The sequence below is a fragment of the Condylura cristata genome, unplaced genomic scaffold (genome assembly GCF_000260355.1).
Source record: "Condylura cristata isolate star-nosed mole 26May11 unplaced genomic scaffold, ConCri1.0 scaffold00017, whole genome shotgun sequence".
Classification (NCBI taxonomy): Eukaryota; Metazoa; Chordata; class Mammalia; order Eulipotyphla; family Talpidae; genus Condylura; species Condylura cristata.
The window spans coordinates 32,097,083-32,114,554 of NW_004567118.1; the positions used below are offsets into that span (position 1 = coordinate 32,097,083).

Genomic DNA, 17,472 nt, shown 5'->3' on the forward strand with positions numbered 1-17,472 from the left:
TTAAAAAAAAAAGGAAGATTTATTTATTTATTTAGACATACAGAGCTGAGGTACAGGCCAGAGGTGCAGGGGTGGGGAGAGGGTTCACCAGAGACAGAGCGGGAAGCAGAACAGGTAGATCAATGAAGTACTGAGGGGAGCAGCGGATGAGTCAGGAGAGGTCTGCTGTGCCATGTGGATCACCTCTGGAGCTGGGGATCAAACTTGCACCAAAGCAGCTGCAGCAAGCTTGTAGTGCTGTGTCCTAACCCATTGTGCCACCAGGGAGAGCCATAATTTTTATTTTTACTTTTATTTTACAATTACTTTTTTTTTTTTTTTTTGATCCCTTATGCTCCTGCTATAAGTGAAACCATCTGGTATTTTTCTTTTTCTTTCTGGCTTATTTCACTAAGCATGATACAGAAGGACATCTTTTGACACTATGTGCTGTGTGCCATTTTGCATAGGTTTGAAGTTTTACCATAAAGGATACCTGGAATTGGAACTGCTAAAGCATCTATAGTTAAATATCTTAACAGAGACTGCCAAATTGTCCTCCAAAATGATCACATGAATGCTCTTTCCCACCAGCCAAGGGTACATCTCTCCCCATGTCCTTGCAAACTGGGTATTAATAATCTTTTTTGTTTGTTTGTTTTTTATGAGTTTAAGTCCAAGGAGCCAAAAACGCTCTCTTGTGATGTCTTTATCCTGGTTTTCTTGACCACTGTGAGGTCCAACACATTCATGTGTATTGGTCATTCACATTTCTGCGGTAGATTTCCTACCCTTTGCTCTCTTCTGCTCCCTGCTTGCCTCATCCCTTTCGGTCTATAGCCCTGTGCAGAGGTGTGGCATAGGCTGACTTGGGTGTCTGAGGAGGCTCCTGGGGTGGGGGAGCCTCACTTCTGTCTGTTCCCTTTAGAATCGCCATGACATGCTCTTGGTGGAACCACTGAACCGACTTCTGCAGGACAAATGGGACCGATTTGTCAAGCGCATCTTCTACTTCAACTTCTTTGTCTACTGCCTGTACATGATCATCTTTACCACCGCTGCTTACTACAGGCCTGTGGAAGGCTTGGTGGGTCTGGGGCTCAAGACTCCGAGGGAGCGAGGGGTGTGGGGCTGGGTATTTCTGTATGACCCCCAAGATGGTAGGCCCAGGCTGGGTCCTGAATTCCTGGCTCTGCTGGAGGGGTGGAAGGGGCACCCCTTTTTCCCTTTCCTCTCTCAGCCCGTCTGGGAGGCCCCCCCTGCCACCCAGCTCCTATTGTCAGCCCCAATCCTGTAGCTTTCTGATTCTTTGATGTTAGCATGCAGGAGTAGGTAGCCAGGGTCCTTGGTTGTAGGGGGAATATGGGGTTAGAGAGGAAGCAGGGACTAGGGTCCCAGAAGCCCCTGTCACCTGGACTGTGACTGCTGGCTGATGGGTGAGCCCTGAGTTCACCTGCCCACTTTGTTCACACACTTACTCATGACTTGCACCCTGTCTACATACTTATTGTGTTTAAAGTATATTTACTTATGCATACAGAACTGGGGTACAGGCCAGAAGTGTAGGGACAGTGAGAGGACTCATCAGAGACAGAGTGGGGGGCAGAACAAGCAAATCAACAAAATACATTGCTGAGGGGAGCAGTGGGTGAGACAGGAGAGGTCTGCTGCGCCATGAGGGTCACCTCCCTGACCAGGTTTGAACTGGTGCTGAAGCGGCTGCAGCTTGCTTCCAAATGCTGCATTTTAACCCCTTGCACTACCAGGGTCCACATACTTTTGAGACTTTCTTCTGTGCCAGATCCTGGACCATCCACCAGACCAGACCAGGCTTTTTCCTCTACTGGAAGCCATGGATTCTGTCAAATTTCTGCACTGAATTCTGTCTGGCCAATACCCAAAGAGTGAATTTGCTGCCCTCAATGCCTTGCTTGTAAACTTGATTAAAAAAAATTTTTTTTTTCCTAGGTGAAACCTGCTTTCTATCCACCGATGTAATGGCTTTATTTGACAAGGAAAGAAAAATGTGCTTATATGTCAAGCAAGTGAGCTAGTGTTTATGAAACATCAGTGTAGACCAAAAGAAAACCCTCTCTAGGAAATGACAGCTGAAACACGCATGTGTGGGACGTCTCTTTCCACATTCCCGCCCTGGGAGACCAGGGCTTCACCAGGGCCAGTGGGACCAGCAGGAAGCACATGGCATTGGTCTGTGAGAGGCCTCCCTCAGCACCCCAGCCCAGCAGCTATCAGGTGCTTGTTGGGATGTTCCACTGGGTGCCTGGAGACTGCCACTTTGGGAATCATGCTGTACAGAGGGCCTCCTTGCAGGAATGCCCATAATAATGTGTTGCTTATGTCTCTCTTGATGGAGGCTGAGCTGCTGAACCGCTTGGGCAGGAGCTGGGTCTTGATCCTAGGGCTTAGCACCCAGGTAAATCTTGGTCAGATGATGAATGAATGAGTGAGTGAAAACTGTCACTAACTTCTCTGTACCTTACAGCCCCCCTATACGATGAAACACACTGTTGCAGACTATTTCCGGGTCACTGGAGAGATTCTTTCTGTATCAGGGGGAGTCTACTTTTTTTTCCGGGGGGTAAGTGCTCCTTCTCACATACTGGGTTTATTTGTCACCTAATTGAAAAGCCGGGAGACTCACCCAGTTCTCGCCTCACTCTTTAATTCACTGGATATGTGAGGAGTGGAGAGATGCATGAAGGAGGGGGAGCCCTCCAGACATTGGCGACTGGGGGTGGGCTCTGCTCCGTGGTCCCTGAGGGTGCAGGGAGTCATGCTTGAAGACTGAGGGTTCTCCATGGAATGAAATATGTAGAAAAGACACTGTGGAAGCTTTGTCATCTGAAATGACAAGATGAGGGCTGGGACTTGCTTAATTCATCCAACACAGCTTGTTATGGCTTAGAACAATGAAAGAAATGCTTAGCATACTGGAACCCTTCCGTTTTATTTGAAGGTTCTTGCTTACATGCTCATTATTTTAATATCTGAACCTTCTTTGCATGTGAGCCTGGTGAGAGATGAGAATGTGGAATTTGAGACTATTGTAAGTCCCCTCTCCCAATCTTTTTCACGTATGTTATAACTCGATTATTTTAGTAACTTATTTTTATGGCAACTTTTCTAGTTAGTGGACAGTTTTCATTGTGTTATTTCACTGTCATGATTTTGGCCCACATAGTTTATGTTATAGTGAAGCACAAGTTTCCGAAGCAGGTGCAGTAGACAGAGGCCGTCTTGGTCCAAACAGGATGAACTGGTGGGAGGAAGCATGAGGGTGACCTCAAGAGACTTCTGCCAGTGTTTTCAGGGAATGGAGCACACTGGTTAATCTGGTGAATTGGCTCAGGGGAGACTGGTTATAAGAAATCTTACTGTTGTGTTTTCTTAAGACATTTAAGGAAAATCTCTCATAATGAAAGAAGTCAAAAAAATCTCCTAATTCTGTCACTTAAGCATAGCCATTGACAACATTTTGGTGATTTTCCTTTCTGTCTTTGCTTCTAGGAACAGTCATTCCACTCTATCCCTTTAAAGTCCCCCTGGACTGAGTCACACATTAGCCCCCTAGCCTGACCCACGCAGCTCTGTCATACTCTCTGCATTTTGACGTCAGTGTCCCAGCAAACTGGCATTCAGCCTTCTGGGTGTTCACCATTTAGCCACGTCTAAACATTTCTGGAATCTTCCTCTGTCTACTTACCTGCAGATTCAGTACTTCCTGCAGAGGCGGCCATCTCTGAAGACCTTGTTTGTGGACAGCTACAGTGAAATGCTTTTGTAAGTGACCCTGACTCAAATGCACATGAACAGACATCTTTTGGCCAAATCCTGAATGTACAGCAACCAATTCTTACTTACTCTCTTACATCCGGTGGACCTGGAACATGGCAGGCCTCCACAAACATGTTGAATGAGTGATGGCAGGCACTCAGTGGGTGAATGCTCACGGGGTTGTGGGGAGGACATGCCAGAAATATACCAGGTGCTAGGAAATGACAGGCCTGTTCTGGGTGTGGTTTAGAGTCTGAATTAGATATATTCTTGTCCCTTTGCTTCATCCATCTGGATTCACTGAGATGAAGTAGATATGACTATTGTCTTCAAGCAATAGCCAATCTTCAGGGTGGGGTTTTTCAATCTTTCACCATGGACATTTTGGGTTGCATTATTTTTTGTTGTTGCAGGGGGCTGACCTGTGCGTTGTAGAATATTTAGCTGCATCCCTGGCTCTACACATTAGACACTGTAACTCTCTCCCTGTCCCCTGGCCTTAACACTTAAGGTGTCTCTAGCTATTGCTAAGTATCCCCTTGCTCCTAGCATTATACACATGGCAAGTACAAAGCTCTTCTGAATCTGGGTCCTAAGAAGTGTTTTAGTTTTTGTTTTCCTTTGTAAATCTGCAATATCTACCTTCTGTTCCTCATGTTCTGAAATTTAATCATATATCTTGGTGTGGATTTGTTTTCGTCCAATGTTCTAAATACATCATAGGCTCTTTCAGTCTGGGAATTTATGTTATTTTTAAGGGTATTTTCTTGAATTATTTCTGGCTCTCTCTTGGAATGTCAATGATTTATATAATAAAGCTCTCAATCTAGTCCTAAATCAGTTCTTATACTCCCTCATGTGAATTCTCTTTGCCCTTGGTTCTTCTTTCTGGGAAGTTCAAATCAATTTAAATGCCAACCCCTCGATTGAGTTTATTATTTTTGCTATCATGTTTTTAATCTCTAAGTGCTCTTAAAAGTAATTCTGTTTATTCTATTCTTGTCTTATGTTGTAATGTCTTGTCTCACTAAGGTTACTAAGTAGTTTTTGGTACATTTTCTGCTTTTTGCACATTTTTTTTTATTTTCCTGGTTGTCACACAACATTTGCTTATCTTAACAGTTCTCTTTTATGTTAGAGGGTATCTTCAGAATATCTGGAATTCTTTGGTGTCTCTTCATGATCAAAAGAAAAGCTAGTTGGAAGCTATAATTGTGCATTATATCTCATCAATTTTGAGTTTCAATGTAAGGTCCAGATAATAGGTTATCTAGCAACTATCTAGATAATTAGCTTCACTCACAGGTCTAGATAAGCCATTTAATGGTTTATCCAAAGACAGTCCATTAAGCTCTTTCTCTCTGGGGTTGGCAGATATCACAGAGAGCATCTTTTTAATCTTTGGAGGGGAGCAGTCTGGCTGCCAGCCTTCTGAGAGCCGTGTGGGGAAGAGGGTTTTCGTAATCGACAGTCTGCAAAAATAATATAATCTGTCTTCGGTCAAATTGCGTGCTTTAACTGATGTTGGACGACAGTGATCTTCTGTTTTGTCTTCTTCAGAGACAAAACCTCCCTTTCCTTTCCCTCTTCACCTCCTCTCCAGGGTCCCGAGCCTTTGGCGAGTCCTTGGTTAAGAATTCATTATCTTTCCCCGTCACTTGTTTTGGTTTGTCTCTCGTATCTGCTTAGTCGGTTTCCACTTGTTCACTGCTCCCCAGCTTCCAGAATTCATATATGGGAAGCCCACTTGCCACCAGAGGCAACATTTTATCTATTTCAACTAACATCAGTTTAAATTCTGGCCAAGGTTGTGCCAATGCAGAGGAATAGTTTTTCCTTGCAGCAGAGCTCCAGCAATGAGTCCGCTCACTGACACCAGTTTTCAATAGACTCAACAGGTTTTTTTTGGTTCTTTCACACAGGGGGCAGGTGAGGTGGCGGGTGTGGTCTACAGCATAAATTCAGGTCCCTCTGGAGGAGGCCATGGTGAACTGGGACACCTGGGCCAAAGGACCACTGCACAGACCTTGTCATAGGTGACCCAGATGCGTCCTCTGTCCCGGGCTTCCACTTGGGCAGCCCCCCTGGACCGAGGGGCTGAGGGGTGTTCCCCCCTCACTGTGCTCCTGAGTTTGAGAGTGCGGCCTGCAGGCTGTACCTGTGGCATTTCAGAAGAGCGTGGCCCATCCCTCTTCATGGACTTACACCCCCGAGGTTCTCTGATGCCCAGTGAAGCTGCTGACCGTGGGAACCGGTCAGAGAGGTTGTTAGCGCTAAAGCAGTGTTTCTTAGGTTTTCCTTATTGCCTTTTATTTTTTTTAAGATTTATTTATGCATACAGAACTGGGGTACAGGTCAGAGGTGCAGGGGTGGTGAGAGGCTTCACCAGACAGAGTGGGGAACAGAACAGGCAGATTGATGAAGTACACTGCTGAGGGGAGCAGCGGGCGGGTCAGGAGAGGTCTGTCGCGCCATGTGTGTCAACTCCGGGGCCAGGGATTGAACTCATGCTGAAGTGGCTTTAGTTTCTTAGTGCTGTGTTCTTACTTGTTGTGCCACCAGGGAGGACCCTCCTTATTGCCTTTTAAGACCTTTTCCCCCAATCGCTCCTCCCTTATTGTCTGATACCAAAAGTACACTCTATAGCTATTTATGTGCTGTATTTATATCTGTGCTTTATATGTAAAGAGAATAAGGTTTGTTCCCCTTGGGGTTGCTCTTGCTCCCAAGGAAAATCATGGGCTAATGGAGACAGGCCATTGGCCCAGATCCTACCAAGGCCACAGCCTGTGCTTCTGAGGAGGCACAACTGGGGTCTGCTATCTGTGGGATGCCAGGGCTCCTGAGTGCCCTCAGACAGAACCCCCTAACCTGCCACCCTCAGCTTTGTGCAGTCACTTTTCATGCTGGGGACTGTGGCACTGTACTTCAGCCACCGCAAGGAATACGTGGCCTCCATGGTGTTCTCGCTGGCCATGGGCTGGACCAACATGCTCTACTACACCCGCGGCTTCCAGCAGATGGGCATCTATGCTGTCATGATTGAGAAGGTGGGTGCCAGCACCTGAGTGGGCTCCCTACCAGGCCACTTACTTTGTGTCTGCATGGACACTGTCCACCAACCCCATCCATCCTTTGTGTTGTCTCAGGAGGTGCTAGCTTAGCTCGGGATCCACTTTCCCAGCGGATTCCCCAAGAATCAGATAATTTGGCCTTGACTCTTGATCCCCTATCTAGTAGTTACCACCTATCCCCACGCCATTGCCCACCCCCTGAAGACCATGGCGGGGAGCTGTGGATGACTCCTTTATGACAACCTAAGCCCCAAACCAACCTATTCTGCATGTTCTGTGGGTCTACTTGGGCTCAAGATGAACCCACAAGCCAGCACAGCCTGGCCCTTCTTTGGGCCTAGCTGGGGCTGGCTCTGACAAGCTTCTCTCTCTGCAGATGATCCTGAGGGACCTGTGTCGCTTCATGTTTGTCTACCTCGTTTTCCTGTTTGGGTTTTCCACAGGTAAAAGGCTTGGCCAGACTCATAGGAGGGCAGGGGTCCTATTGGCCTTAGCTTCTCAAAGACTGTGTCAGGGGCTGGGGAGACGGGGCCCTCAGGGGTGTGTGTCTGAGGTGACAGAGAGGTTAGCTAAAGGATATATGGCAATGAGCAGGATAACTTGCGAGTCATAAAATGTTTTAAGCAATTTTTTTTTTAAAGATTTATTTATTTATTCATACAGAACTGGGGTACAGGCCAGAGGCTCAGGGGCGGTGAGAGGCTTCACCAGAGACAGAGTGGGGAGCAGAACAGGCAGATTGACGAAGTACACTGCTGAGGGGAGCAGCGGGCGGGCCAGGAGAGGTCTGGCTCGCCATGTGGTCTCCTCCGGGGCAGGCGGCAGGCGGCAGGCGGCAGGCGGGAATCGAACTCATGCGGAAGTGGCTTCAGATTCTCAGTGCTGCGCTTTAACCCGCTGCGCCACCAGGGAGGGCCAGTTTTAAGCAATTTTTGAAAGACAAAAGGCTGCTTGCCTGTAGGATGACTGCATTTTGGCTTAAAAAAGTTTTTAAAAAAAAAACTTTTAAGTTTGACATTGTTTCAAGCTCTCAGAAAAATTGCAAGAATCATACAAATTTTACTTTTTTTGTTTCTTTTTAATCAGTTCACACACACATGCACACACTCACATACACACCAGACTTTTTCAGGGTAAGTTATAGACACTATAGCCCACTATATTGGCTAAAATATGTGTTTCCTAAAAACAAAGACTTTACCCTGTATACTTGTAAAAGTATGTTTCCTAAAAATGAATTATTTTATATAAACACTGTATAGTGATCATGTCAGGAAATGAACATTAATATAACACTTTGAGCTCAGCTACCACCTAACTCAATTTTTGCCCAACTGTCCTGATGATGTTTTTTACAGACACAATCCCAGACCACATGCACCAGTCAAAGGTAATGCCTCTTTCTCTCCTCGCTCTTTCTTTGCCTTTTGGGTCCTTAGCCTTTTGTGAAGACCAGTTTTTTTGGTCCAGTGTGTCTCAGTTTGGGCCTTTCAGACATCTCCTCATCATTAGATTCAGGTGTGTGTCCTTGCCCAAAATGTCAAGGAAGTGACATGTCTCCCTCATTATGGGAAGGAGTTCCATGACCTCTTTGTCCAGTTCCTGCAAATGTTAATTGCTTGTTTTTGCTGGGTTTGCCAGATTTTCCCATGATCACATTATTACCTTGCCCTTTGTAATTGAAAAGGAATTTGTTAGACAATGCTTTGAGACCATGCCAATATTCCATTTCACTGGTGATTCTCACCTGTTCCTATGACGGTTACCAAATAATGATTTTCTAACTCCATCATTCCTCCTACATTTACTCATTACCATTGTGTTATAAGGAAGGGTATTCTGTTCTCTGACTTCTATTTATTTAGTTACCTCAGTGTGGCCTCATAGATTTTTTGCTTTTCCATATGGGATTCTCATTTGGTCAACTAGGTTCTAACTCCTTACTGTTATCATGTAATGTTCATACTGTTCGAGAAATGGTTATTAGCAGCCCTGTCCAGCTAGCTCCATGTCCTTTTGACACAGACACAGACACACACACACACACACAGACACACACACACACATCATTTTTGAGCACCTGGCTCTGTGTTGATCCTTGCCTGACTCCTGCAGTTACATGGCTCACGTGGAATACTGCCCCTGCCTCCACCCTGCAGCCTGGTATTGAGTCTGTGGCTGAGGGTGACGGGTGGCTTTGACTGACAGGGGTCAGGGTGGGCCTCGGCACCCGTTCTGAAGGCCCTGCGTATCTGTAACCATGGGAAGGGATTAGGCCAGAAGGGCTATGCAGCACACTGGATTTGCAGCTCCCATGGGAAACAATTGTTAGAGGAGCTCTCAGGTTATGGACTACATTTCCCAAAGAAGAATGTGGAATTCAGGGAGAAGCTATTCTAATGTGAGTGGCTCAACCCCCATGGTCCTGATTCGGGCTGGTTCAGGGCCACTCTTTAAGGGGCACAGGCAGACAAGACATGACTGAGAACATGGGTATGATCCCACGGATGACATTAAGGTGAGATAGGCTGTGCACTGCACAGCGGTGGGTTATTCACATTGTACACATAGATGTATGTATGGGTTTCAAGTTTTTTCTTCAGTGATGATAATAAAGTAGATTACGACACTTTTAAAAATAATTTTGAAGAAGGGGGTGTCTTTGTAAAATAAATTCACACAAAGGCACTGCCTGACTGAACAGCATTCCTGCTGCAGACCCACCCTGGGGTGAAGGGTGTATATGTTAGGGGGGCGTGGGGGCTTGGTTTCTGCCCAGCTATAGCCCTCCTTCCCTGCGCCCTGTAGCCGTGGTGACACTGATTGAGGATGGGAAGAATGATTCCATACAGGCTGAGACCACCTTACATAGGTGGCGAGGGTCTAGCTGCCGCCAGCCCGACAGCAACTACAACAGCCTGTACTCCACCTGTCTGGAGCTGTTCAAGTTCACCATCGGGATGGGTGACCTGGAGTTCACAGAGAACTATGACTTCAAGGCAGTCTTCATCATCCTGCTGCTGGCCTACGTGATTCTCACCTATATCCTCCTGCTCAACATGCTTATCGCCCTCATGGGTGAGACTGTCAACAAGATCGCACAGGAGAGCAAGAACATCTGGAAGCTGCAGGTGGGCCAGTGTGCAGCAGCGAGGTGTGGGCTATCTTGTCGGTCACTGAACTCAGCTGGGTGCCTGAGTCCGTATAAGGTGTGAGGCAGGGGCAGAAACCCAGCCAGGCCCAGGGGATCGAGCAACAGCTTCTCCCTCAGTCAACTCACAGATGCTGTGTTTGTGGGCTGGAAGGTCTCGAAGGGAAGGAGAAGAAGGACTCAGACGCTCAGGCTGCTCACCTCAGAGGAACTTGGTATAGAGTGGGCCTCAGAGACTAGACTTGGGGGAACAATATACGGGGGAAGGCCCTGATGATTGCATTTTGAGCCACCTGGCTTATATCTGTCTCCCCAGCTGATAAAGTGTTATTCTTGGTATGTGGCCATGCCAGGTGCTGTTGCTGTAAGTGTCTTACTTGCTCTCATTTAGTCCTCACCACAATGCCACAAAGTGGGTGTAATTATCCCAATGTCTGGGTGAGCAGAGGCGCTGACGCATAGGGAAGTCAGGGACCTGGGTGCGAGGCAACGAGTCAGGCACCTCCTCAGGATTCCACCTAGGCTGTCTAACTCCCGAGGCCCTGCTCTTAACACTGCCCCTCTTTGTGAGATCCTCAGGGAAGTGTCCGGGGCTGGGAGACTCACAAACTTGCAGGTTGCCCTGCCTAGATCCACAGGAACTAGCTATGCCTGGGCTGGGAGGTTGCCTTCCAAGCAGTGAGCTCTCCCAGGCTGCAGAAACAGGCTGGTGTAGCGGGCACTGAAGTCCTCCGGAAGCACTGGGGCTGGGAGAGGCCAAGGAGAGCTTGATTTTGGCAGCCAGCTCCAGCAGCCAGGGGCCGCAGCTGGGTCAGCCCTCTGTCTTCCTGCAGAGAGCCATCACCATCCTGGACACGGAGAAGAGCTTCCTGAAGTGTATGAGGAAGGCCTTCCGCTCGGGTAAGCTGTTGCAGGTGGGGTACACCCCCGATGGCAAGGACGACTACAGGTGGTGTTTCAGGTAATGCCCATACAGCAGTCAAAGCTTGGGGAGCCAAGGGGCTAGGCTGTGGGTGTAGACGGCCCATCTGGAGCCAGCTGTGGGTGCAGGGCTTACCTCAGGGGCTCAGCTAGAACTAGCTGGGAGAACAGTGGCTGCCCTAGGACTCAGCTGTGGGCACAGGGGACCCACTGTGTGCACAGGGGACTTTTTTGGAAAATGAACTCTCCCGCGGGGGTTATCTAGTTATCAGGCCAGAACCAGGAAGTCAATATTTGAAGTCTCTGGGCCCCATGGTATGATGAGAGTATACATTTTCAGGGGTGGTGTCCAAAACGCAGGCCCCTGTCAGCCCTTCCTCGCCCAGCTGTTTCCCCATCCTGGTCTATGGGCTTCTTGGGATTGGCCCCTGGGGCCTTTGACCTGAAGCTGGGCATGGCTACGAGGCCACCTGCTCCATGCTCCCCCTTCTCCTCCCCTGCAGGGTAGATGAGGTGAACTGGACCACCTGGAACACCAACGTGGGCATCATCAATGAAGACCCTGGCAACTGTGAGGGCATCAAGCGCACCCTGAGCTTCTCCCTGCGGTCAGGCCGAGGTGAGGTGTGAGGGGAGGGGTGCCTGGAGGTGGCCTGATGTTGGGTAGGTAAAGCCCTGGGGGTTCCCTATTCCTTGCAGGCCTTCCTTCCCCTGGGCACAGCTGGGACTCTGGAACAGCCCCAAGTGTCAACCACCTGCACACACACAGTCACGGCACCCTGTGTGCTCTTAACGCTGGCCTGCACAGCTGATGGCTCCATCGGCCCAAGCACGCCTGCTCTCCCAGCACCCCTGGCCTAGGCACCTGTCCTCAGTGCCCCAGAGCAAAAGGCCCCACCCACATCCAGCCACCTGGGCCAGCAGGCCTTGGGCTGCAACCCTGCCCTGCTCCTCACACCCTGTGCTCGCCAGCTCCCGAGCCCATGGGCACAGACAGGACACGTCGCCCTCACCCTGTGTGGGCAGTCTGGCAGGGAGAGGAGGGAAGAGTGGAAGGAGGAGAAGGTACGTCTAGAGCAGAAAAGGTCTGAGGAAAAGCATTCACAAAAAGTCCTTTAACAGTTAATGGTAAACATGAAATTCAAGGTCTATTTGAGGACAGTTACCTAAAAAGGAAGCAAATCCAGTTTATGTGGCGCACATTCAGAATTATATTCACAACCCTGCATTCTTTGTTTTCAGTTCTGATTTTGCTTTATTTATTTCTATTATTTTTGTGACTTGTTAGGAACAGGAGAGGGGATGGAAGAGGCACCTGCATAGTCACAGGCAGGCAGGGGAGCGGCCTGTTTGCAGTTTTGAGAAAAATTTGTGGCAAACTATGTACATAAAAATTCGCCCTTTTAACCATTTACAAAAGTGTGCAATTAATGCAGCCATGTTGGTAACAATTACCACTAGCTATTTCCCAAACCTTTTCATTCTTCTAAATGGAAATTTACCTGTTCAACACTACTCCTCCTCCTACACCCCAGCCTTAGGAATCTATTCTACTCTTTGTGTCTCTGAATTTGTCTATTTTGGGTACCGCACGAAGTGAAGTCAAGTAATATTTGGCCTTCTGTGTCTGACTAACAATAGTCCAATTTCTATGTAGGCCAAATTTCATTTACTCATTCACCTGTGGGTTGACATTAGGCCTATCTCTACATTTTTGGCTATTCTGAATAATTCTGTTACCATCATACAAGATTCTGTTGGATACCCAGTTTTCAAATCTTTTGGGTAGGAGGGAGATGCTGGCTCACACCGTAATCCCATGTTTAATTTTTTGAGGAACTGCAGAGCTATTTCCTAAAACAGCTGTGCTATTTCACACTCCCATCAGCCAGGCCTGAGGCTTCCACATCCTCACCACCATTTATTATTATTTTTTATTTTACCATCCCAAGGAGGTGAAGTGTTTTTCTTCGCGATTTTGGTTTGCATTTTCCTAGTGGCGAATAATTCTGAACAATTTTTCATGTGCTTGTCTGTCCTTGTACGATATTCTTCGGAGCAATCCCTGTTCAAATTGTTTGTCCGCAAACAGGTTTTTGAATGATAGTTCTTTATATTTTCTGAATACTGGTACCTTATCAGACATGTGCTTCGCAAATATTTTCTCCTCTGACTTGTCTTTGTAATCGCTTTAACAGAATCTAATATACAAAAGATTTTTATTTTGATGAAGGCTGATTTCTTCATTCTTAAGTTTTATCGCCTGTTCTTTTGGTGTCAAATCCGAGAAGTCATCGATAAATCCAACGCCATGAAGATTTTCCTCCTATGCTCTTTTTCCTGAGCGTTGTATAGTTTTCACCTACTACCGGTTTTAGCTGCTTTTTCTTGGTCCGTGTTCCCGTGGTCTCTGTAAACTGTGGACTGTTCCGCAGAGTTCTGACAACCTTGGCTCTGAAGTTCCTGCTTGTTTTTTGAATATTCTGTGGAATCTTGGGTGTCTGGAGCTGCCTCGCTTGCCATTTTGCTGATGTCACTGATCGTTAATGCGAACTCTGAGGGCATCAAGTCCTTTTTGGCAGGTTGGGGAAGGGGTGTGACTTTCAGGCCACCTTGCCTGCTAGTGAGCTACTGCATCTCTCATAGTTGATGTTGCTTCATAGAGAAGCTCATTTTTTATTGCTCATCAACTTGATTTTATTTTTATTTTTCTGAGAACAGAAAAGGCGGATTTATTGAAATACACTGCTAAGAGAAGCAGCGGGCGAGACGGGAGAAGTCTGTGCCAGAAGAAGGAGTTGGGGCTCCCTATTTCATCAACTTAAAAAAAACTTTATTAAGATAGAAATCACAACAAAATACATACATTTAAAATGTATAGTTTGGTAAGTTTCAGCAAACACACACTCAGGTAACCTCCATCTCACTCAAGATACAGAGAGTTTCATCATTCCAGAAAGTACCCTCATACCTTTTTGTATTTAGTTCTCTTCTTCCCCGTTCCAGAGACTGTGAGTCTAATTTCTGTTACCCTAATTAACTTTATGTCAGTTCTTCTTTACCCAAAAAATGCCAATTTCATCCTGTGTTTGAAGGATGTTTTCAATGCACATAGAATTTTAGAGTATCAGGCATTCTTTCTCCTTTTTCTTTTAAAGCTATATGTTTTTATTGCAGAAAAGTTGGTTTACAACACTGTATGTTTTGGGGATATAGTTCAAACCTCCTCAAAAGTGTATTATCACACCATGACCACCACTAAAGCTCTAATAACTTCCACCATTGTCCAGTGGGTCCCCCTTCCCTACAACCCCTCCTCCCTTCCCCCCTCTGGTGGCCTCAATTCTGCAGTCAGATTTCAGGGGTTTCTTTGGAATTGTTCCCAACCTGCTATGCCTTGGGGGAGGCTGCTTTGGTTTGATTTTTTTTCCTGTTCCCTTGCTTTGTTTCTTTATCCAGTTTTATGGCTGTTTACAGCAGGATGGTTACCCCAACACTGGATACTCCCTCAGAGTGGGACTCTAGTTCCAGACATACTTTGGAAAACTACTGAAGGGCTTCACCAGTTTCCCTAAGGACCAGTGCTATCATTTTCCCATGTGACTCCCTGGAAACACTCCCGTGCCAGGCCACAGACTTACTGATTATATCTTCTTCAGCTGTTAACTGATATAAAAATCACAGAGCTTGAGTTTGCATGTGATTTGAACAGTTTTCCAAAATCACTCTTACTGATTTACTGAGATCCTAATCTTTTTAGAAAGATTTGCTGTTTCACTTGGCCGCTGATTTGTTTTTCATTTGTTTGTTTGCATGACATTGTTGGCTATTTACAACATTGCACATTCATTGTGATAATAATAAATGACATTGACCCAGTGACAGGAACACACACACACTCATGTCATTGGGGTGGAAGCAAGAGGTGCTTAGAAGCTCCTTGCTTTCACATATAATTAATTAGTGAATATTTCCTGAGGATTTTGTTTTCCTATAGAACTTTGTAACCATGGAAATGACAGTAATCAATAACCAAATAATTCAGATAACAAGGACTTCTCCCCACCTTGTGCAGGTAATTGGGATGGGGTGAGGGGATGCATGAGAGAAAGACCAGGAAAAGGAGTGGTTAGTAGCAGAGTTAGGGGAGCACATGAATGGTCTTGGTTTCAGGACTATGGGAAGTGGATGCTGAGAGCCCCCTTCCTCCTTGGAGAGCCTTGTAACTGGAATCAGGCAGCCCCAAGGTTGGGCGTCCCCATTAATCAGCCAGTCAGAAGATGGCATCTCTCGGCCTGTCTTCCCATGGACTCCTCCATGGCATTCTCTGCTGGGACCCTAAGGGGTCATCCGTTAGAAGCTAGTGCTTGGTATGTGACTAGAGTTGGGGGACAGGCCAGCATTAGGTGGAGGGCCTGGGGGAGTCCGCAGGAACTGGAATGGTCACAGTGGCCTCAGTCCTGACATTTTTTAATACCTTTGAGATGTGGTTAGTTTGGATATCGGGCCTGATTTAGGGCCTGAGGCTGTGGGGTGTGAATTTTGATTGGTTTTCTAGAGAAGTCAGATGGGTGTAGCTGATAAGGGCTCTGACGAATGGAAGGAGAGCTTGTGCAGCTTTCCTTCTTGCTCGTCATTTCTTTGCAAGCAGGGAGGGAGGTGGCTATAGGGAGGACAACCAGTTCATTCCCAGAAGTTTGCTAGAAGCTTCCTGGAATTTCAGGTCACCCTGGAGAACCCCACTTGAGGCCCAGTGTTGCCATGGTTCCTTTGGAATTATTCCCAACCTGCTGTGCCTTGGGCGAGCCTGAACCCCAAATCTTGATTCTCTTGCTGGTATTCATCACTCTAGAGTTGGCCTGGGGTATAGCTACTCACAGGGCAGGAAGGAAGTGGAGGCCCAGAGAGGAAATTCATGGACTCAATCTATGAGATCACAAGCAAGTTGGGGCATGGGGAGGGGTGTGTGTGTGGGGTGGATGGAGGAAGAGAACCTAGAGTGGTCAGAGTGGAGGTCCCTGAGCTGCTGAGGGGAGAAGAAATGGCTCAGATCCATTGTGCCTTACGGCACACCTACATGCCTGGGTCTCTTTATGTAGCGATTGGTACACCTAACAGGTAGATGTCTACTATTGTTTTGCTGCATTCAAGCCAATAATGGTATCTTGCCCTTCAGTTTCAGGGAGAAACTGGAAGAACTTTGCCCTGGTTCCCCTCTTAAGAGATGCAAGCACTCGAGAAAAGCACCCAGCCCAACCTGAGGAAGTTCATCTGAGGCCCTTCTCAGGGTCCCTCAAGCCAGAAGATGCTGAAGTCTTCAAGGATCCTTCTGCTTTTGGGGAGAAGTGAGGGACCCCCCAACAGGGTGCTCACAACTCTGTTGGGCCTTAGGATACTCGCCTGCTGCTGGGGTGCCCTGTGGGGTACCCCAGTGCTCCTGACTACCCAGCCCTGCTGGCACCTGCCTATCACTTCCTCAGACTACAGACAGGCTGTGGGAGCCTTGCTGGGTGCATGGGGAGAAGTGTCTGTCCAACCCACACTGACCCCAGGAGGATCTCCTAGCAGGGGGTGACCTTGTTTCCAAGATTTTTCTAACTTTATCAAACATTGGCCATGACCAATCTCTCCTTGGCCACGTGATGCCCCTGTTTTCTTCCATTTTATATTACTGGGAATAAATAAATGAAGGCCAGGAAAACAACTTTTAGAACAACATACTCCCCTTGATGTAAAATGTTGAGCTCGCCTCTCCTACCGGGTTTCGCAGCATGCCTTTTCCCCAAATGGTTTGGGGCCTTTGTGTCAAAGAAGGTGGGGGAGGCTGGCTTGGTTCCCAACTCTGCCACCACCAGGTTTTTCCAGAGTGACTTCATTCTTCCATGTGACACCTCACAGCTCCAAAAATGTTAGCTCTGTTGCTGTTTAAATAAAAATATAAAACTGTGTTCCCAAACCATGAGGCAAGAATTTTTTTTTTTTAAGATTTATTTATTTGTGCATACAGAACTGGGGTACAGGCCAGAGGCTCAGGGGCGGCGAAGGGCTTCACCAGAGACAGAGTGGGGAGCAGAACAGACAGATCAACGAAGTACACTGCTGGGGGAGCAGCGGGCGGGTCAGGAGAGGTCTGCCACGCCATGTGGTCACTTCCAGGGCAGGCGGGGATCGAACTCATGCGGAAGCGGCTTTAGATTCTCAGTGCTGTGCTTTAACCCACTGCGCCACCAGGGAGGGCCGAGGCAAGAATTTTTTAATCATCTTCGATTTGTAGTGAAGACATAGTCTTATAGTGACACATCAGCCTGTTCCCCTGCAGTGATTTGTATTTCCACCTCCATCCATCCCTTCACCCATCAAATAAATCAATCGACTATGCCGCATAGCTAGTTGGCTCCGTGTGGCCAGCGTGAGTGTGCGTGTGTTGTGCTACCTCACCTGGCTGGGAGCCGCTGGCCACTTGGATTGTTCCCCAGGGGCTAGGACACTCCATGCACACACCTTCCCTGTATGGCCAACTATGGGCCAGGGGCCACACCTGACCTGCCACTT

General features: G+C 47.3%; 1 protein-coding gene across 3 annotated transcripts in view; it reads left to right on the forward strand.

The window, feature by feature from the left end:
* The window catches only part of TRPV1 (transient receptor potential cation channel, subfamily V, member 1), a 24,891-nt gene extending 8,021 nt beyond the window's left edge, over window positions 1–16,870 (forward strand). For 2 of the 3 annotated variants that reach the window (XM_004684767.2, XM_012726406.1), the window contains exons 8-16: window positions 908–1,066; window positions 2,483–2,578; window positions 3,710–3,780; window positions 6,659–6,824; window positions 7,225–7,291; window positions 9,657–9,979; window positions 10,833–10,960; window positions 11,424–11,539; window positions 16,097–16,870. In XM_004684767.2, coding sequence (XP_004684824.1) covers window positions 908–1,066; window positions 2,483–2,578; window positions 3,710–3,780; window positions 6,659–6,824; window positions 7,225–7,291; window positions 9,657–9,979; window positions 10,833–10,960; window positions 11,424–11,539; window positions 16,097–16,269 — 1,299 coding nt within the window. In that variant the 3' untranslated portion in view covers window positions 16,270–16,870. The other variant, XM_012726407.1, reaches the window with a different exon arrangement.
* The last annotated feature ends 602 nt before the right edge of the window (window positions 16,871–17,472 follow it).